The 21856-nt window shown below is 41.4% G+C and overlaps 2 protein-coding genes across 2 annotated transcripts; both read left to right on the top strand.

Moving 5' to 3' along the window:
- The first annotated feature begins 1865 nt into the window (after positions 1 to 1865).
- LOC133004688 (cadherin-like protein 26) lies at positions 1866 to 10518 on the top strand. The gene is made up of 16 exons (XM_061074162.1): positions 1866 to 1892; positions 2449 to 2508; positions 2601 to 2696; positions 2805 to 2957; positions 3062 to 3230; positions 4576 to 4745; positions 4852 to 4980; positions 5078 to 5263; positions 5381 to 5652; positions 5835 to 5977; positions 6088 to 6318; positions 6405 to 6626; positions 6764 to 6888; positions 7012 to 7086; positions 9895 to 9978; positions 10300 to 10518. The coding sequence occupies exons 1-16, from the start codon at positions 1866 to 1868 to the stop codon at positions 10516 to 10518; spliced, it is 2361 nt and encodes a 786-aa protein (XP_060930145.1).
- Positions 10519 to 13119: 2601 nt separating this feature from the next.
- LOC133004687 (cadherin-like protein 26) lies at positions 13120 to 20204 on the top strand. Its single transcript, XM_061074161.1, has 13 exons — positions 13120 to 13219; positions 15745 to 15923; positions 16030 to 16158; positions 16256 to 16441; positions 16559 to 16830; positions 17013 to 17155; positions 17260 to 17490; positions 17579 to 17800; positions 17938 to 18062; positions 18186 to 18260; positions 18736 to 18801; positions 19581 to 19664; positions 19986 to 20204. The coding sequence occupies exons 1-13, from the start codon at positions 13120 to 13122 to the stop codon at positions 20202 to 20204; spliced, it is 2031 nt and encodes a 676-aa protein (XP_060930144.1).
- Positions 20205 to 21856: the final 1652 nt, after the last annotated feature.

Here is a 21856-nt window from a genome sequence, read left to right as displayed (position 1 = left end):
CGGGCTAACGCTAGCTTCTCTGTGTGTGTTTTGTCCCGGTAGAAGCAGCATTTATAAATAGAAAACAAGGGGGACGTCCCGCAGCTAACACCGGGCTAACGCTAGCTTCTCTGTGTGTCTTTTGTCCCGGTAGAAGCAGCATGTATAAATAGAAAACAAGGGGGACGTCCCGCAGCTAACACCGGGCTAACGCTAGCTTCTCTGTGTGTGTTTTGCCCCGGTAGAAGCAGCATGTATAAATACAAAACAGCTTTTTGTCGGGAGTTAACGTTAGCTTGCTGCTAGCGTAGGCACCGGCACCTCCGTGCACCGCCGTTGTCGGATCCGGGCGTCCCGGTGATGGCTCCGTGGAGGTGCCGGTGTTAGCTCCGGGGTTGCCGTTGTTGGGGACCGTGTCTCTGCCGCTGTGGCCACTTAGATGCTTTACGTGTATCAGCAGCGAGCTAACGGTAGCTAGCTGCTAGTTTGTGTTTAAAGTTCCAGCACTTTCTGGAATGGTTGCTTGTGAACGTATTTACAGCAGTATTGCATGTGGCCCCCCACCCGGGAAGCATCGCACTGGGAGGTGGGGGGAGAGATCCCATTTCGGGTCCAGAGTGGAGGAACAATGCTCTCGGAGTCTAGCTTGTGTGTGTGTATGTGTGTGGCGTCCCGGGCATGCAGCACGTTTACATAGAAAACAATGCACTCGGACGCTAACCCGACTCGTAGCTTCTGTGTGTGTCTGTCTTTGTTAGAAACTAGCACCGGAACGTGTTCAAGGAACCCCCCCCGGTCTCCGGTTGCATTGTACCCGTGCCTGGGCACTCGCTCAGCGCCTGGGTGGCGAAGCGGAGGAGGAGGGGGAGGAGGAGGGGGGGAGAGAGCTGCGCCCTATAACTTTTGTGGCTCTTACAGATTTGCTCCATGCAGCCCGAGCACTGGTGCCGGTCACCAGCAGCTCGTTGCCGCCTCCGTCGCTTGATTTAAAATAGACTCATACCCGGGGTTTTAAGTGCATTTCACCGCAAAAGTTGCAGCAGTGTTAGCTTCCAAAGCTAGCCCCCACATCCCTTTGTCTGTGTGTGTCTGTGTCTATCTGTGCGTGTGTGTGTGTCTGTGTGTGTGTGCGCGCGCTCAGAATATATGCCCTGTATGAATAAATATACACATACAATTATATACTGTATACACACATATCTAATGCATGTATTTAAATAAATGTACATCCTTATCAGAGGGTGTAGTAGTTTTAAAATTGTAGCTTCAATGTAGAAACACAACAAACAAATACAGAAATATATGAGTAGGACAGTGACTTAAAATTAATTTAACAACCTTAAATATGCTAAGGAGAGATTTAAGACGTGAAATTGGATGTGTGTGTGTGTGTGATTGACAGTGCTTGCCTAGTTCAAAGAGGGTGGGGTCTTCCCCCTGAGTAGTGAGTGCTCATGTAATGTCTCTACACTGAGTCATCGTGAGTTGGAAATTCAACTTATTTAGAAAATGGTCTGAAGTCATTGCAAGATGGATCTATGGTTTAGTTTAGTTCCATTGTGTATAGTATTTGTACGGATTCAAGTTTATCATCTTCCAGACATTAGATGGAATATTGAGAGTATTTCACAACGAGGACGACCGGTGTGAATTAGGAACACATTCATCTGAGGTCCTGGATACTGAAACATAACAGCCACCTTGCCAAATTCTGTATTGTACGTGTGTAGGTAGAGGAAAAAAGTTATCACCTTGCACAGCTGCATGCATGACCAATATCAGCCAACCCACTGCCTGCAGGTATTGTGGGCTGTCCCACTCTAACTCGAGCTGTATTGACTCTTTCGGAGCATTCCCACAGAGCACAGTGGACAGAGTGGATCACGATGAGGACTTTTTCCCTGCTTTTGCTGGTAAGTTAAGTTGGGTAAAAGATTTGGTTCACAATGAACACTATGAACAAGGTGAATGTTTGCTTTTATGGCAAACTTGTAAACTTAGAAATGATAGCACATGTACTGAGTGTCTAGTTGTTGACAGTCAGAGTGTTATTTTTAAGATTGTTTATCAAACAAAACCAGTTGCATGGATTATACCATGAAATGCAAGTTGTGGACATGATAATAGAATGAGTGCATCTTTTCCTTTTTCTTACAGTTATTGATTTTGTTTTACAGTTATTGATTAAAACGCCTTTGATGACTTTACCTTTAACTTGAATGGTAAACTCAATTAACAGGACTTCTTCTTCTTTCGCTTTGGTTTCCCATCACAGTCTAAAGAGATTGGATGAAGTTGAAACCGTATTTGTTGCCCATATGTGCATGTGAACGTGGTTCTGCACGTTGTGGACATATCTACATAGATGTGAACTGAATAACAAAATACAGTGAATAAAATGCAGGGGGTGTTGGAGAGACAGTGATAGATCAAAGGAGTTATGTTGGATCACTTTTCTTGTCATTGTAGGTTGCATTAGCAGCCCTGGCAGAGTCTGGACATGGGAAGCACATGAGGCGTGCTAAGCGGGTAATTACTTTGCGTTTGGAATTGTAAACTTCACCTAAAATGGTTTGATGTGAGCAAAAATAATAACAGCTATGAACATTGCTAATCCAAAGGAGCTTTTGCTGCGTTCCAAAAGAAGGTGGGTTTTGTCTACGATCGAACTAACAGAGGAAGAACCTGTCGTGGGGGAAAGAACACTTATTTCACAGGTGAAGACTTTTTTTGTAAATGAAATTACCAAACAGTGTGGCAGCTCGTTCTTGTCCGGCTCCGACATGCAAACTATATCAACTTGATTGTGTGTGTTTGGACTCTAGATGTTTAATGACCAGAAAAAAGAAGATGATCATGACTCAAAGTTCCATCTCAGTGGAAAGGGTGTGGATGACGGCTTTTTTCGAATCAATGAAAAAAACGGAGAGGTGTATCTCTTAAAAAAAATTGACAGAGAGACAACCCCCCATTTCGAGGTGAGTTACATACTGGAAAACCAGTTCCTCTGACAGTAGATACACTTTCATTGATTTTTTTGTAACCACTGTAAATCATCTTTCATGTGTTCTTTTACTCACAGATGAAGTTTGAAATCTTGATGAAAGGCCTTTCAGCAGACGATCCACTAACTATAATTGTAGATATAGAGGACATCAATGATAATGCACCTATTTTTAAGAATCTTCCCCTGATTTTCAATGTAAAGGAGAACACAGAGGGTGAGTATGCAGTTGTGCATGACTCATTGAGTATGCATGTTTTCTTCTTGCAGTCACTCATATCACACATACAACTAGAAGGGTGCTCGTAGAGCGCAAACCTCTGCCAAGGCTAACGCCCTGTCTCACCACGTTAAAGAAAAACAAAATCCTTAATCCATTTGTCTAGATCCACTTTAAAAGTGAATGGGTTCTTCCTTGGGTTGTGCTCCCACCGCTCTAGAATTATCCTGTTGATATGGCTATAAAAAGAGTTCCCACAAAGTCTAGATCAGTGGTCTCAAACTCGCGGCCCGCGGGCCAATAGCGGACCTCGGGACGATATTTTGTGGCCCACACCTTAATACGAAAGTTTAATGTTAGTGCGGCCCGCGGGTTTTATATTGTAGCAACCCCGCTGTTAGCTGCTGTGTGGGACAATGTTATGATATTCTGGTTTCCTACTGTGTGCCTGTCCAGTGAATGCATGTATATGCATGTGAGTGACATGGGGGGCGGGGTCATGTGTGTGTACGTGTGAGAGTGAGTGAGAGAGAGAGACGGGAGAGAAAAGAGTGGCTTTGGATGTGCGGAGAGCAGGAGGGTGAAATTCATAATTTTCCGCCCTCTTTCGCGCAGGTCATGATGTATCCAGTGCTTCATTTGTAAATCACACGGTACCGAAGCGCTAAGTACATATGACAGCGCAGGTACGACGAGCACAGGTCCCGGAACGCACATAAAACGACGCTTAAAACAGCAGAATTGAACCCCAGCTTCCCTGAGCTTGCCCGAATGTTCAAGCGGACCATGTGCCTTTTTGGGAGCACATATTTGTGTGATAAGCTCTTCTCCATCTTGAACTTCAATAAGTCCAAGTACAGGTCCAGACGTATTGATGATAATCTTCAAGCCATACTGAGGGTCTCAACTGCTTCCTCCCTCAAGCCAAATGTGGCTCAGCTATGTGAGAGGACTCAGGTCTCTGGCAGCAGGAAGTAGGCAAGAGAAGTCATGTTCAGAAGAACCGTTCATGTTCTTCAATATTCTATTCATATTCAGAAGAACCCATTGAAGTTAAATAACTGTTAGTAATGACATTTGAGAAATTTGGATTTTTTTAGCAAAGTTTTTTTTGTGGAATACCTGATGCGGCCCAGCCTCACCCAGATACTGCCTCCAGCGGCACCCAGGTAATTTGAGTTTGAGACCCCTGGTCTAGATGGTCAAACGGAGATGTGAGATAATAATCCTTTCTGCTCAATAATCAAATCTGGTCTTTATCTTTTAGCCTGTCTCGCACTCATGCTGGGTTCTTGGTCATCTTGTTCCTCACTTCCTACTTTAATGTAACTCATTAATTCTTTTGTGCTTCCTTTTCCTCAATGTCCTCAAGGGATCTTGCCTGTGGTGCTGGAGGTTTCTGACGAGGATCAGGAGGACACACCTAACACTAAAGTCACCATCACTATGGTTAAACAGGAACCGGCAGAGCCCAAGATTGAGTTGAAACAGCTCAGTAACACAAAGGCCCAGCTCACATTTAAAGGATGTTTTGACTACGATGTGAGGATCTGTAACCTACTTTGGGCAGCTGGATATAAACAGACTTACACATTCATACAGATTTTTCAATATGATGTTTGTAAAATATCATACACATCTGTTACAGAAAATCAAGACATATAAAGTTACGGTTAAAGCAGAAGATCATGGGAAACCAGCTTTATCCTCCACTGCTGTTGTTACTCTCAATGTTGTTGACACAAACACCCATCCAGCAAAGTTCAAGAACAAAAAGGTAAGGGTTATCATCATCCTCATCCTAATTATTATTATTAAAGTTTATCTTTGGGATGACGTATGATGTTAAAGATAAATCTGTCCTGTCTGTCCAGTTCTATGGTGAGGTGTATGAATCACAACCCAAAAAGGACGTCTTGAGAGTCGAAGTAGAAGACAAAGATACTCCACACACTCCTGGATGGCGGGCCAAATATTTCTTCCTTGACAAAAAAGAGGAAGAATATTTCCAAATTGAAACTGACCCCGAAACAAATGAAGGTATTCTGAACTTCATCAAGGTAATTCAGCTCATCTCAATCCATTAGAAACCTTGTCTATTCCCAGTGGAGCAAGTCAAGAATGTTTCATGAATATAAGTTGCACCAGGATTGCTCTAAACCTGCGTGTCTTTTCAGGGAAAGGATTATGAGAGGACAATTAATATAACCTTGGAGATCGGAGTAGAGAACGAAGAACCCCTTTTTGTTTGTGCAGACAAATCAACCGGCAAAGTCACACTTCCAACTAAAAATAAAATCAACGTCACAATAAAAATGTTTGAAGTCAATGACGCGCCGCAGTTTGACCCAGAGAAAGTTGACGTGTACCTAAAGGAAGAGGAGGAGCCGGGGAAGTGGTGGCTCCCTCCAAAGGTTACTGATCCGGACTCTGACCTTAAGAACATCAGGTTGGTGCCAAATAAGTTCATATCTGCTAAATGTATTTCCACATTTTGCATCAAGAACAATCTTTCAAGCAGCTCCTTTCTCTTTGGAGGATTTCTTTCATTTTTGCTTGGGCCGTTTGTCAGAAACGTCATCAATCTAATATGTTCTGCTCCACTCTCAAATATCTCCTCTCTGTGATCAGGTTTGTGCTGTTAGAAGATCCAGCAGGTTGGCTGACCATTGACCCGATTTCAGGAAAAGTCACATCGGTGAAGAAAATGGACAGAGAATCACCCTTTGTTGAGAAGGGCATTTACAAAGCAGTCATCTGCGCCATTGATGACGGTATGAAGGAGTTCTACTTTGTGTTGTAATCAAACACAAGCTGTAGAATAGGGTTCATTGGTAAACTGGGTTCATAAGGTGATAGTTTTTCCTTTGCCTTGGTCACAAAGGTGAACCTCCAGCCAACAGGACATGCCTGCTGCTTTTCCACCTTGGGGATGTCAATGACAACAAGCCAAAGCTGGCAAGCAAAAGCGTCATTTTGTGTGGAAACAAGGGCAAAAAGGCCATGGTGCCTGTCATAGACCCAGATGATCCTCCATACAGTGGGCCCTTTGCCTTTTGTCTGGGAGGTGATGATGAAAATCTGAAGACGCAATGGAAACTAGACCCTGATGTCGGTTAGTATTTAGCTTTACACCCACGTCAATGAAATAAATTGTTCCAACCAAAAAGACACTTTAACTTTCTTGACGGTCTTCTCCAGGTATGGAAGGCGGCCTTGTTAGCCTGAAGCCACTTGCTTATGGCAACTACTCTGTGCCACTGAAGATTGAGGACCAACAGGGCATGGGCGCACAAGATACCGTCAATGTGATAGTGTGCGACTGTGGGGAAGCAGACGTTTGCCCAGCCAGAGGGCCGCTATCAACCAGCCTCGGGGCCGCTGGTGTTGGATCGATTTTTCTGGGATTGCTCATATTTTTATGTGAGTATAGAGCAGCCAATGGATACATTAACGAAACCCCAAAAATCCTGCTCAATAAACCAACATTGACTAAGGGATTTGGTAGTTCCTTGAAAACACAACATGTTCTTAAATGTTATTTTGATGTGTCTCTGCAGTGCTGCTCCTCGTCTTTATATGTAAGTGTGGAGAAGGGGCGATGAAACGCATCACCCTCCCGTACGATGAGGGCAGCCAGACCCTTATGAAGTTCAACGAAGAAGGAGGCGGCGCTGCAAGCACAGTGAGTTGGTTGTGCGCTATGTTCAACTTAGTGGGAGTAAGGTAGTGACATTATATAATATATTTCTACCCAGTTTGAGGGGGTCTGCAATGTTATTTAATGTGTTTTCTCCCTATCTGCCAGGCTATGCCCACTATGCCCTGGCTATCTTCAAATGGTGAAACTGTGACAGACAGCCAGAAACTGGCCAGCGGGCAGGTACACCTGATACCGCCACACTCACCTCTCATTCCCCTTTTTTTCGTGGTTGACCTTTTGAGAGACAGGTCATACGTGTTAGCGTTGTATCAATTTTAGGGTGGGTCCAAAGTCAGGTGTCTAAAGGACCTAAGTAGGCAAACCACAAGGAAAACAGATAAGAAAACACAAGTCTTAACCGTGATGGTAAATTTCCGACAGCTCTAATCCATTTGCTTTTCTTTGTATATCTAACTGAGCCTATGGGATGAACGCAGATGTATGATTTACTGTGAAGGTTCAATGGTATGCGGTTGACATATGTATCACTTTAATTACAGGGTTGTGTTGATTGTGTGACAAGTAGCTCACAGGGTGAACTTTACCAGTATAGCCAGATACCAGACATTTTAAGTAACCTGGGGAACCTGCAAGGAGGGACTTCCTACACATTTAAAGGGGTCTGCTTAACACATCTTCTCTGCTCAAATAGATAAACAGAGCGGATCAGGTCATGACCCAGAATGTGGGTAAATACAACACCGCAGGGTCCATCGTGGTGAGTAATAAATAGTTTTCTGGGTTTGAGAGTCTATAAAACAAAGGCTTGTGACCTGTGAATTTTAAAGGAATGGTTTAAAGTAGCACAACTTGTTGAAATGGGGATTTCTGATAAAACGTGTGTATTTGTAAAAGGCCTTGTTCTTGTCCTACTACGCTCCTCCACCCCCGAGTTAACCTTAATGTGTGTCACTGACAGAGTCATTCTAACATGAGCGCAATGGAAATGCATCAGTGGGACACTCGCAGATTTCTTGGAGGGCAGAGCATGGTGAGTGCACACTTTGATTTATTCATTTTTATTATGATTAACAATTCTCTGTCTCTGGCCTTTATATATTATATATAAATATTAGGGCTGGGCAACGATCAAAAGTTTTAATCGTGATTAATCGTATTATTTCCCTGATTAATCACGATTAATCGCATTTGTATAATCAAAATCCAATAATGAATTCAAAAGTAGTGTATAGCATACTTTTATTTTGAATGTTCTGCCATATGAACGAAAGTGCCATAGCATTTGTTGTGCAAACACTTTTAACATCAGCATTTTAATACTGTAGCAGTTAAATAAAATAGTCAGTGTTAATCTCAACTTAAACAATGTTATCAAAGCAAATCCAAAATTAAAGCTCAATGCCACTGCCAGGGCATTAATGTTATCCTGTTCGTTATGAAAAAGAAAACAACTGGCCACAAAATCCTGAGCCACTATCATATCATTAAAACAGGCAATTTCTGAGGTAACAGCAGAAACATTTTACTTTCTTCAGGGAGCAGCATAACCAGTCTAGTACCAACCAAATGTCCCTGTTAGAGTGAGACACCAGAAAACACTTTCAGTGCAGTTTGTCAATTCCTAGAACTTGACACTGTTAGTTTAAATGTACTGCCATATGAACTAAAGTGCCATAACACGTGTTGTGCGAAAAAACAATTAAATCAAAGTTAAATAAAATAAATACTTTGTGTAAATCTCAACTTAAACAATGTTATCAAAACAAACACACTTTATTTGACACATTCCACTGCTGTGCAACGTTAGTAAAGGTCCCGTGCACGTTTCAGCATAATGTCTCTCCTCTGTTTTCATCACAGTCAGAGCATGTGAATGCAGCGCCCACTTTTCATCAATATAATGCACTGTAACTCCGAGGTGATTGTAGTTACCGAGTGATGTCTGGTAGTCCCCAGAGAGAGTAACAGCGGGTGCACGTTGTAAAGTTGTCGCTTTTGCAGTCCTCTCCTTTTCATACAACTCGTGTATTCTTTGTGTGATGGTGCTTCTTGAGGGCATCTCATACCTGCAGTCATTTGTTGCGATTCTCAAAATGTTTCTCAGACTGACGTCTTCCAAAACACGAGTCGGCCTGCAGTCTGTAGCTATCCACGTCGCTATGGCATCTGTTATCTTCTCTTGCCTTTGTTTATCTACACTCCTCCCTGCATCTAATGAGTCTGCCGAAGCCTCACTCCACTGTCGGTTTCGTTGAATGGTTTGCTGATATCAACTTTGTGTTTTGCCTTGAGGTGATATTTTAGACTGGAATTACTCCGGTGATAAGATAATTCACCTTGGCAGTGGTTACAAATAACTTTGCCTTTGTCGACTCCGCTGTCTGGAAGAACTTTAAATTGGAAATGGCAATTTAAAAGCTCCGTACCCCGCGCCATGCTTGTTTATTCGCCAATTGGTTTCTTTTCCGGTTCGGCAGCAGTCAGCAACAGACTTTCACAAAATAAAAGCCTGACTTTAACAATAATACAATAAATAATGAAAACTGCGTTAATGCGCGATAAAATAATTGTCGGCGTTAAATAAGTGATGAGTTAACGCGATTATAACGAGTTAACTTGTCCAGCCCTAATAAATATATATACATATATAAACGAGATTATATATATCACTTGATTGGGAAACTAATCAAATTTGATGGTCTCCACTGGTCGTATTGGTGATTGAGCACAGAACCAGGAAACTCATTGCTTAAAATATGTTTTGGATTTTGTAATGGCGCTCGATCCAGAGGCAAATGTCCTAAAAACATTTACAGAACGAGAGCTAAAAAAAGATTGTGAAGGCAGAAGGTTGAAGAATGAATATGCTTTGTACTTGTTTTTCTTCCTTTTAGAACTTTTCAAGGAATACAACCAGGAGCAACAGCTACCGGGTAAGTGGCGCTCTCTAATGATTGAACTTAATTTCATAAGTAGGCAAAAATGTAATGTCTTTGACTTGTTAACAAGGCATTTTAAAAACCCCAGGTACCCATGAAGGGAGGCTCCACCAGCTACATGCAGTCGTTCAGCATGCGGTCAAATATCCTCCTCCCTGGTCTCATCGAAAGGGTAAGATCACACAGAACTGAACGCCAGGCATCCTCTCTTAATGCTTTCATAAAGCACTCGTCTTAACTGATTATCAAATTCAACAAGCTGTACAGGTTGCAGAGCACTGACTGATGGACGGGACACAACAATGATTCAGTGAACGAGAATAAATTCAATAACAAGCATATGCAGGACACGGATGAGAACAAAATACCTGTGATATTTTACTGCCTTTGCCTTAAGCAATGTAAGAAAGAGCCACACTGAGTGTCTTTGCACATGCCTTCAGCTCTTTTTGACAAACTGACCCAGAAAATCTATTTTTACTCAATTCCACAGAAAGTCCAGTTGGTTGATGGAGACATTATCGACCACCCGATGCAACAGCCCTTTGAATATGCCTACGAGGGTCAGAGCAGCGAATGCCAGTCACTGGATAAGCTGTCCCTCAGCAACCTGGGAGATGAAACGGAGTTTCTGAATGATTTAGGGCCAAAGTTCATGACCTTTGGCAACATCGGTCACCAAACAGCTCCAGACAACAACACACAGATTTGAGGGTCACAGCTGGAATATGCGTTTTACATCAAGTAAGGCACTCGTCCTTACCCTGCCAGTATGGTGTGTGTGTGTGTGTGTGTGTGTGACCGCCAGCAACGCAGGGGCGGATTTTCCTCAAACTTAGAAATACTACTAGGGAAAGTATCTCCAGGTGATTCGTTTTTGGAGCAGATCAGTCAAAGGTCAAGGTCGACAAAAAAAATGGCGCATAAGAACACTTTTCCTTACATAACTCTGTGAATAATAGTAAAAAATAATATGTTGATCAGAAAATGATTCCCCATCTTATGATGTAATTTGATAGGTGTCATGAAGAAGTCAGAACATTACATCATGAAAGTTCATCGAGTTGCACTTAATTTTTTCGAGCTATCCCTGCATCCTATAGGACTATAGACATGACCGGAGGCTTGTATCGATAGATTGCAAAACAATAACATAAGAATCAGGTATCAAACAAATCTACATCCTAGTTTAGATCAACCAATCATTCCTGATCATATTGTATTAACGACATAGAAAAGTATGCAGTTTAATGTGGTGTATACGGTGCATGTTCAGTGTAAGCATCGCCCCTTTCAGTGTTTTCCATGCCTTGTTTGTGACTATGATTAAGATCCGGATGGATATTAATATATTTATATACTGCAAAGTTTAGATTTTGTACTTTGACATTACGCCCTTAAACATCTTACCTGCGGTTTGGGCACCTCCAAGCAATTTACACATTTGGTGGATTTATGAAATGAAAATAAATAAATACACTTTTAGAAAATACACGTTAGAATAAGCCTCTCCTTTAACAGTAATGCACTGTTTCTGCAATCCTAAAGTACGTGTTCCTCGTACTGTACCACCTTAGTTTTGTGCCCAAACTTTTGCAAATGCCACACTTAGTTTCAATTCTAATTATCTAAAAGCTTTTTTAATGTCTGCGTGGTTTAAAATGTGGCATTTGCACCGGGGCCCTTTAACCTTTGCACTCAACTGTATTTTTACAGATCCAAATATTTTATCGTGACGTGATATGGAACAAGGATTATGTGCCATAAGCTTTACTTTGCTTGGTTGAAGAATGATTGACTGCACTGAAATAATTGTCATGCTCTGGTGATTTTGAATCTGTGTGTTGGATTTTATTTGTTTTGGTACTTTACTGCAATGAGAGTGTTGCAACGCCTCAGCGCAAACCTTTGTTTCTATCTCTGGAGGTTATGTTAGTATTATTATTTTTATTTTTTTAACTATAAGAACCTAATAGAAGGTTAACTGTGGATACTGGGAATAATTATGGTGCACGCAATGTTTCCTTTCTGGAAGTGATTTATTTCCCAGAGCCCCATTTTTAAAGAGTTTCTTGTTTGTGACGGACCAGCAGAGATTTGACTGGTTGACAGCTCCTGACTACACAGCCAAGAGGGCAAACTGTGCAGGGACCATTCATCGTCCCATTGTGTTTTCAGATGATCTACATGAGGCAGAAATAAGTAAAATCAAACAAAAAAGTTCATTTTCCTCTTCTTACCATTAATCGTTTGCCGTGTGCATGTGCAAACGGTTTGTAGTATCATGAAAGGAGCTGTGATTGTAAATGCATGCTGTTTTTGTTCTTGTTCGGCACCTGTTGAGTCTGACAGTTGAGTTTTGTCTTGTTGAGAGTGAGGGATTTCCTTGTTTATGCCGTGTACAACATGTGTGTTTGTGTGGGTGGGTCAGGGTGTGGGCGTGTGGATGTGTACGGTAGATGTGGACCATCAACATTAAAAGACAACCATTTTGCAGTGTTATTAATGTTGTGCATCTCTTACCCACTCCCACATCTTGCTATGGACAGAATAAAAATAAGGCTTAACCAGTTATATTTGGTGTATGTGGTTTTCTGTCTTTCTTTTCGTTACTAGTTGTGGCTTCTAAACCTCCTTCAGAGCAGTTAAAAATTAAACGTGACATAAAAAGGAATGCTTAACATGCCTGCAAAAACAGAGCTCTCCAAACTTCAAGTTCAAATAATAATCACATCACTTCCCATGTCAACATGTAAAAGTCCTGCAACTGAACACCAGCGTGATCGATCTAACAATATCCTCAAAGTCAACATTAGTTGATCCCTCCTTTCTAGTTCTACCTGTTTGTCACCCTTCAGTTTTCAAACATAACTATAGCTCGAGTCAACTTCTACTTGTAGGTCATCTGTGACATACCACCTTCAAAGCTCAGAGAGCGTGTTCTCATCTACTCATTACCCACATAGCCACAGTCTTTGTTGTTAGACAGTCTTAAGTAAAATCATCATAGCTGTCACAATATACAAACTTGTATTAAAAAGTAAGACTCTAAATCTCTTAATTATGGCTGTTACCGCACTACATTTTTTGAGTTTGTGTGGGTGGGGGGGGAAACAATTGCCTGAACTGCAGATAATTAACCGTTTAATGGAGTATAAGGTGAAGTTGTACCACCTCATTGTGAAACAAAACAATAGACCCTCACTGTGACTGTTAAACCTATAAGGTGGAGTAAGAGTTCATTTCGCTGCCAGGAATTTGATTTCCGTTTCCCTCGCATCTAACACCTGGGAATATAAAAAACACTTTTATGATGTCCCCGAACCAACAGAGCAGGTTTACATTTTGTCCCGGAGGCACCTCATCCTCAACAATACCTGAGCTTGTAGTGTTGGAGTCAATCACAACATCTATTACAGAAGGAGGTTTGAACTCACATGTTCACCATGACCCTGTTTAAACATGGCGTCAACATCAGTGATCCTTTCACAAGTGGACAGCTCTTTCAGGCTTGGACACACCCTTGATGCATTGAGGACGGATTAGAGGTCATTTGTCATAACTCAGACCACATTCACCTGCAACAATTTACTCAAGAATTGACAAGTATTTTCACACTTCTCAGCGCCCATACATTGAACTATTTGCGGCCACCACCACAATAATAATATGACTTTAAAATCAATATATAAAATATTGTTGCACTGTAAAGCTGTGCGCATTGTTATGCTAAGCCCCTCCTAGCTCCATTCTCTCACAGACACATTGACATTGGAGTCATACATCTAGTTGACATGGCTCCAAAAACATGATTTGGTCCTCACAAACAGAGCTGAAGTGCTTGCCTATTTGCAAATGGGGCGTGGACGTGAAATCTGATCATGAGTAGTTACAGGACACAAATTCATAGTGGGTTTTAATGTGAAAAGGACAAACTTATAGCATCCACAGCCGTGCCAGATGCAATCGCTAAACTTTGACTTTTGTGACCGATCGCTGAACACATTTGATCAAAACAAACATTTACTGTGTCCTTGATCTATTGTCTAAGACTGTTACCTAAATTCTCAGGTGGCACTCACCTCGAAGGGAGAGGTGGGCTGGCACTAAAACTTATCAATTATTATTGCCTGTGACAACCTAGACACGGTTGAGCTCTCATTATTTGAAAAGTTAGATAATTGTGCCGTTAACGTGTAAGATGTTATCCTATTTTATTTGATGTGTCTACGAGACAGCATGAGTGCAACAGAAAAGCACAAATGTGTGTCTATATTCAGTGTGTGTGTATGGTAATGAAGTACTGAATGTGTGTGACTGAGTGAGAATTAGGTATAATGTGTCAGTGACTTTAAGATCTTATTCCAGTCACTAACCAATACTTACAGTAACTTAATCCGGGTTTTTTCTAATGTATGAGAATGTATGTAATGGACTATGGCCCACTGTATACCACTTCTCAGTTTAGTCACTAGGTGTTGCCCAACTCACCCCTGACCTGCAAGCTGTCCCTCAGAACGCCGCCACGCCCCACCCCCCCCCCCCCCCGCCTTGAGCAACGCGATTGAGGCGCACTGTCAACAGTAAGCTCAACGGCAAGGGGGCGTGGCGGCGTGAGTGGCCCAGACCCTCTTTTTTTTCTGCATATGGCCCTTGGGATAAAAGTTTGGTCTAAGTGTAGGCAGAGAAAAAAACACAAGGTATCACGTTGCACAGCTGCATGCATGAACAACGTCAGCCAACGTGCTGCCTACTGGGTCTAAGTCAGGGGTGTCCAAACTACGGCCCGCGGGCCAACTGCGGCTCGACATCCATTTTTAAATGGCCCGCATAAAAAAAAATAAATAAATAACCATAAATGAATTAAAAATGACTTAAATTTTGCAATGACTTATTGTAAGTTGTTTGGATAAAAAAGCGTCAGCTAAATTAAATGTAATGTCATGGAATTGACTATGGCCCACTGTATTGCACTTTTGAGTTTAGACACTAGGTGTTGCCCAACTCACCCCTGACCTGCCAGCTGTCCCTCAGAACTATGAACAACGTCAGCCAACCCACTGCCTGCAGGTATTGTGGGCTTTTGCACTCTAACTCAGCAAATTGACTCTTTCGGAGCATTCCCACAGAACACATTGGACAGAGTGGATCACGATGAGGACTTTTTCCCTGCTTCTGCTGGTAAGTTCAGTTGGGTAAAGATTTGGTTCACAATGAACTCGATGAACAAGGTGAATGTTTGTTTTTATGGCAAACTTGTAAACTTAGAGTGTCTAGTTGTTGACAGTTACAAAAAAAAACAGTTGCATGGATTATACTATGAAATGCAAGTTGTGGACTTGGTAATAGTATGAGTGCATCTTTTCTTTTTTTTTACAGTTATTGATTTTATTTTACAGTTATTGATTCAAACGTCTTCGATGACTTTACCTTTGACTTGAATGGTAAACTCAATTTATAGGACTCTTTCTTCTTTCACTTTGGTTTCCCATCACAGTCTAGAGTCATAGAGATTAGATGAAGTTGAAACCGTATTTGTTGCCCATATGTGCATGTGAACGTGGTTCTGCACGTTGTGGACATATCTACATAGATGTTTAATCTCTCTGCCAAGGCTAATGCCCTATCTCACCACGTTAAAGAAAAACAAAATCCTTAATCCATTTGTCCAGATCCACTTCAAAAGTGAATGGGTTCTTCCTTGGGTTGTGCTCCCACCTCTCTAGAGCTTTCCTGTTGATTTGGCAATAAAAAGAGTTCCAACAAAGTCTAGATGGTCAAACGGAGATGTGAGATAATAATCATTTCCGTTCAATAATCAAATCTGGTCTTTAATCTTTTAGCCTGTCTTGCACTCATGCTGGGTTCTTGTTCATCTTGTTCCTCACTTCCTACTTTAATATAACTCGTTAATTATTTTGTTCTCCCTTGCCTCAATGTCCTCAAGGGATCTTGCCAGTGGTGCTGGAGGTTTCTGACGAGGATCAGGAGGAAACGCTTAACACTAAAGTCACCATCACTATGGTTAAACAGGAACCGGCAGAGCCCAAGATTGAGTTGATTCACCTCAGTGACACAAAGGCCCAGCTCACATTTAAAGGATGTTTTGACTACGATGTGAGGATCTGTGACCTACTTTGGTCAGCTGGATATAAACAGGCTTAAACATTTATACAGATTTTTCTACGTGATGTTTATAAAATATCATACACATCTGTTACAGAAAATCAAGACATATAAAGTTACAGTTAAAGCAGAAGATCAAGGGAAACCAGCTTTATCCTCCACTGCTGTTGTTACTCTCAATGTTGTTGACACAAACACCCATCCACCAAAGTTCAAGAACAAAAAGGTAAGGATTATCATCATCCTCATCCTAATTATTATATTTAAAGTTTATCTTTGGGCTGACGTATGATGTTAAAGATAAATCTGTCCTGTCTGTCCAGTTCTATGGTGAGGTGTTTGAATCACAACCCAAAAAGGACATCTTGAGAGTCGAAGTAGAAGACAAAGACACTCTACACACTCCTGGATGGCGGGCCAAATATTTCTTCGTTGACAAAAAAGAAGAAGAATTTTTCCAAATTGAAACTGACCCCGAAACAAATGAAGGTATTCTGAACTTCATCAAGGTAATTCAGCTCATCTCAATCCATTAGAAAACTTTTCTATTCCCATTGAAGCAAGTCAAGAATGTTTCATGAATATACGTTGCACCAGTATTGATCTAAACCTGCATGTCTTTTCAGGGGAAGGATTATGAGAGGACAATTAATATAACCTTGGAGATAGGAGTAGTGAACGAAGAACCCCTTTTTGTTTGTGCAGACAAATCAACCGGCACAGTCACACTTCCACCTATAGATAAAATCAACGTCACAATAAAAATGTTTGAAGTCAATGACGCACCGCAGTTTGAGACAGAGAAAATTGATGTGTACCTAAAGGAAGAAGAGGAGCCGGGGAAGTTGCCGTTCAAACCAACAGTTACTGATCCGGACTCTGACCTTAAGAGCATCAGGTTGGTGCCAAATAAGTTTATATCTGCTATATTTGTTTCCACATTTTGCATCAAGCACAATCTTTCAGGCAGCTCTTTTCTCTTTCTAAGATTTCTTTAATTTTTGCGTCGCCTGTTTGTCAGAAACGTCATCAATCTAATATGTTCTGCTCCACTCTCAAATATCTCCTCTCTGTGATCAGGTTTGTGCTGTTAGAAGATCCAGCAGGTTGGCTGACCATTGACCCGATTTCAGGAAAAGTCACATCGGTGAAGAAAATGGACAGAGAATCACCCTTTGTTGAGAAGGGCATTTACAAAGCAGTCATCTGCGCCATTGATGACGGTATGAAGGAGTTCTACTTTGTATTGTAATCAAACACAAGCTGTAAAATAGGGTTCATTGGTAAACTAGGTTCATAAGGTGATAGTTTTTCCTTTGCCACAAAGGTGAACCTCCAGCCAGCAGAACATGCCCGCTGCTGTTCCACCTGGGGGATGTCAATGACAACAAGCCAAAGCTGGCAAGCAAAAGCGTCATTTTGTGTGGAAACAAGGGCGACAGGGCCATGGTGCCTGTCATAGACCCAGATGATCCTCCATACAGAGGGCCCTTTGCCTTTTCTCTGGGAGGTGATGGTTCAAATCTGGAGCAGCAATGGAAACTAGACCCTGATGTTGGTTAGTATGTAGCTTTACACCCAGGTCAATAAAATAAATTTTTCCAACCAAAAAGACACTATTTAACTTTCTTGACGGTCTTCTCCAGGTATGGAAGGCGGCCTTGTTAGCCTGAAGCCACTTGCTTATGGCAACTACTCTGTGCCACTGAAGATTGAGGACCAACAGGGCATGGGCGCACAAGATACCGTCAATGTGATAGTGTGCGACTGTGGGGAAGCAGACGTTTGCCCAGCCAGAGGGCCGCTATCAACCAGCCTCGGGGCCGCTGGTGTTGGATTGATTATTCTGGGATTGCTCATATTTTTATGTGAGTATAGAGCAGTCAATGGATACATTAACGAAACCACAAAGTTCCTGCTCAATAAACCAACTGTGACTAACGGACCTGGTAGTTCCTTGAAAACACAACATGTTCTTAAATGTTAATTTGATGTGTGTCAGCAGTGCTGCTCCTCGTCTTTATATGTAAGTGTGGAGAAGGGGCGATGAAACACATCACCCTCCCGTACGATGAGGGCAGCCAGACCCTTATGAAGTTCAACGAAGAAGGAGGCGGCGCTGCAAGCACAGTGAGTTGGTTGTATGCTATGTTCAACTTAGTGGGAGTAAGGTAGTGACATTATATGCCATATTTCTACTCAGTTTGAGGGGGTCTGCACTGTTATTTAATGTGTTTTCTCCCTATCTGCCAGGCTATGCCCACTATGCCCTGGCTATCTTCAAATGGTGTAACTGTGACAGACAGCCAGAAACTGGCCAGCGGGCAGGTACGCCTGATACCGCCACACTCACCTCTCGTTCCCCTTTTTTTTCGTGGTCGGCCTTTTCACAGACAGGTCTTACATGTTAGCGTGGGTTCAACTTTAGGGTCGGTCCAAAGTCAGCTGACTAAAAGACCTAAGTAGGCAAACCACAAGGAAAACAGATTAGAAAACACAAGTCTTAACCCTGATGGTAAATTTCCGACAGCTCTAATCTAGTTGCTTTTCTTTGTATATGTAACTGAGCCTATGGGATGAACGCAGATGTGTGATTTATTATGGAGGTTCAATGGTATGCGGTTGACATATGTATCACCTTAGTTACAGGGTTTGTGTGATTTGTCTGACAAGTAGCTCACAGGGTGAACTTTACCAGTATAGCCAGATACCAGACATTTTAAGTAACCTGGAGAACCTGCAAGGAGGGACTTCTTACACATTTTAAAGGGGTCTGCTTAATCCTTCTTCTCTGCTCAAATAGATAAACAGAGCGGATCAGGTCATGATCCACAATGTGGGTAAATACAACACCGCAGGGTCCATCATGGTGAGTAATAAATCGTTTTCTGGGTTTGAGAGTCTATAAAACAAAGACTTGTGACCTGTGGATTTTAAAGGAATGATTTAAAGTAGCACAACTTGTTGAAATGGGGATTTCTGATAAAACGTGTGTAGTTGTAAAAGGCCTTGTTCTTGTCCTACTACGCTCCTCCACCCCCGAGTTAACCTTAATGTGTGTCACTGACAGAGTCATTCTAACATGAGCGCAATGGAAATGCATCAGTGGGACAGTCACAGATTTCTTGGAGGGCAGAGCATGGTGAGTGCACACTTTGATTAATTAATTTTTGTTATCATTAACAATTTGCTGTCTCTGGAATTTATATATATTATATATATATATATTATATATAAACTTCTGTTTACGCACACATTTTTTGCATTTTTTCAAGAGAGTAAAATGAATCACTTGATTGGGAAACTAATCAACTTTGATGGTCTCCACTGGTCGTATTGGTGTTTGAGCAAAGAACCAGGAAACTCATTGCTTAAAATATGTTTTGGATTTTGTAATGGCGCTTGATCCAGAGGCAAATGTCCTAAAAACATTTACAGATAGAGAGCTATAAAAAGATTGTATAGGCAGAAGGTAGAAGAATGAATATGTTTTGTACTTGTTTTCGTCCTTTGAGAACTTTTCAAGGAATACAAGCAGGAGCAACAGCTACCGGGTAAGTGGCGCTCTCTAATGATGGAACTTCATTTCATAAGTAGGCAAAAATGTAATGTCTTTGACTTGTTAACAAGGCATTTGAAAAACCCCAGGTACCCATGAAGGAAGGATCCACCAGCTACATGCAGTCTTTCAGCATGCGGTCAAATATCCTCCTCCCTGATCTCATCGAAAGGGTAAGATCACACAGAGCTGAACGCCAGGCATCCTCTCTTAATGCTTTCATAAAGCACTCGTCTTAACTGATTATCAAATTCAACAAGCTGTACAGGTTGCAGAGCACTGACTGATGGACGGGACACTACAATGATTTAGTGAATGAGAATAAATTCAATAACAAGCATATGCAGGACATGTATGAGCACGAAATCCCTGTGATGTTTTACTGCCTTTGCCTTAAGCAATGTAAGAAAGAGCCACACTGAGTGACTTTGCACATGCCTTCAGCTCTTTTTGACAAACTGACCCAGAAAATCTATTTTTACTCAATTCCACAGAAAGTCCACTTGGTTGATGGAGACATTATTGACCACCCGATGCAACAGCCCTTTGCATATGCCTACGAGGGTCAGAACAGCGAATGCCAGTCACTGGATAAGCTGTCCCTCAGCAACCTGGGAGATGAAACAGAGTTTCTGAATGATTTAGGGCCAAAGTTCATGACCTTGGGCAACATCTGGCACCAAACAGCTCCAGACAACAACACACAGATTTGAGGGTCACAGCTGGAATTTGAGTTTTACATCAAGTAAGGCACTTGTCTTTACCCTGCATGCCAGCATGGTGTGTGTGTGTGTGTGTGTGTGTGTGTGTGTGTGTGTGTGTGTGTTTGTGTCCCACACACACAGACCGCCAACAACGCAGGGGCGGATTTTCATCAAACTTAGAAATACTCCTTGGGAGAGTATCTCCAAGTGATTCGTTTTTGGAGCAGATCAGTCAAAGGTCAAGGTCAAGGTCGACAAAAATATGGCGCATAAGAACACGTTTCCTAACATAAGTCTGTGAAAAATAGTACAAAATATTATGTTGATCAGAAAATGATTCCCCATCCTATGATGTCATTTGATAGGTGTCATGAAGAAGTCAGAAAATGACACCATGAAAGTTCATTGTAGTTGTAGTTACTTTTTTCGAGCTATCCCTGCATCCTATAGGACTATAGACATGACCAGAGACTTGTATCGATAAAAAAGGAATTTATAATCATATGGTAGGAATGACATCATCATGACGACACTATGAAACAAATATACATCCTAGTTTAGATCAACCAATCATTCCTGATCATATTATATTAACGACGTAGAAAAGTAATCAGTTTAATGTGGTGTATACGGTGCATGTTCAGGGTAAGCATCGCCCCTTTCAGGGTTTTCCATGCCTTGTTTGTGACTATGATTAAGTTCCGGATGGTTATTAATATATTTATATACCGCAAAGTTTAGATTTTGTACTTTTACATTACGCACTTAAACATCTTACCTGCAGTTTGGGCACCTCCACGCAAATTACATATTTGGTTGATTTATGAAATGAAAAGAAATAAATACACGATCAGAAAATACACGTTAGAATAAGCGTCTCCTTTAACAGTAATGCACTGTTTCTTCAGTCCTAAAATACGTGCTGTACCACCTTGGTTTGGTGCCCAAACTTTTGCAAATGCCACACGTAGTTTCACTTCTAATTATCTTAAAGCTTTTTTTAATGTCTTTGTGGTTTAAAATGTGGCATTTGCACCGGGCCCTTTAACCTTTGCGATCAACTGTATTTTTACAGATCCAAATATTTAATCGTGACTTGATATGGAACAAGGATTATGTGTCATAAGTAGGGTTGCAAAATTCCGGGAATATTCAAAGTTGGAAACTTTCCATGGGAATTAACGGGAATTAACGGGAATATACGGGAATTAACGGGAATCAACGGGAATTAACGGGAATAAACTGGAAATGTTGTGGGTGATTTATACTAACTGTATTTACCTTGTCATATACAGACATAAATATAAACTTTTTGTTTTGTCAAAGGCTGATTTGAGCCCTGAGGAAACTTTGGGCACTTGACTATATGCTTCTGCATCGTTGTGTCTTTAACATAGGTCTTTGCACAGTATTTGCAAATGAACACAGCCTTTCGTTCTACATTGGATGGGGTGAAATGTCTTCACACATGAGAGAGTGCACGTGGCATTGTTCTGTAGAATAAGATGAGAAAAAAGTTTGTAAAAAAACACTAATGCAATGCCAGAGATATAAATAGTTAGCCAAACAATTGGAATAGTCTGTAAAAATATTTTACAATTGATGGATAAATTAATGGAAATAGGCTAGATGAACAGATGAACAATCCTCAATCAGCATGC

Source organism: Limanda limanda, chromosome 7 (assembly GCF_963576545.1).
Source record: "Limanda limanda chromosome 7, fLimLim1.1, whole genome shotgun sequence".
In the NCBI taxonomy this organism is placed as follows: Eukaryota; Metazoa; Chordata; class Actinopteri; order Pleuronectiformes; family Pleuronectidae; genus Limanda; species Limanda limanda.
The sequence above is the reverse complement of the archived record's forward strand: the minus strand, read 5'-3'. Positions and strand labels throughout refer to the sequence as shown.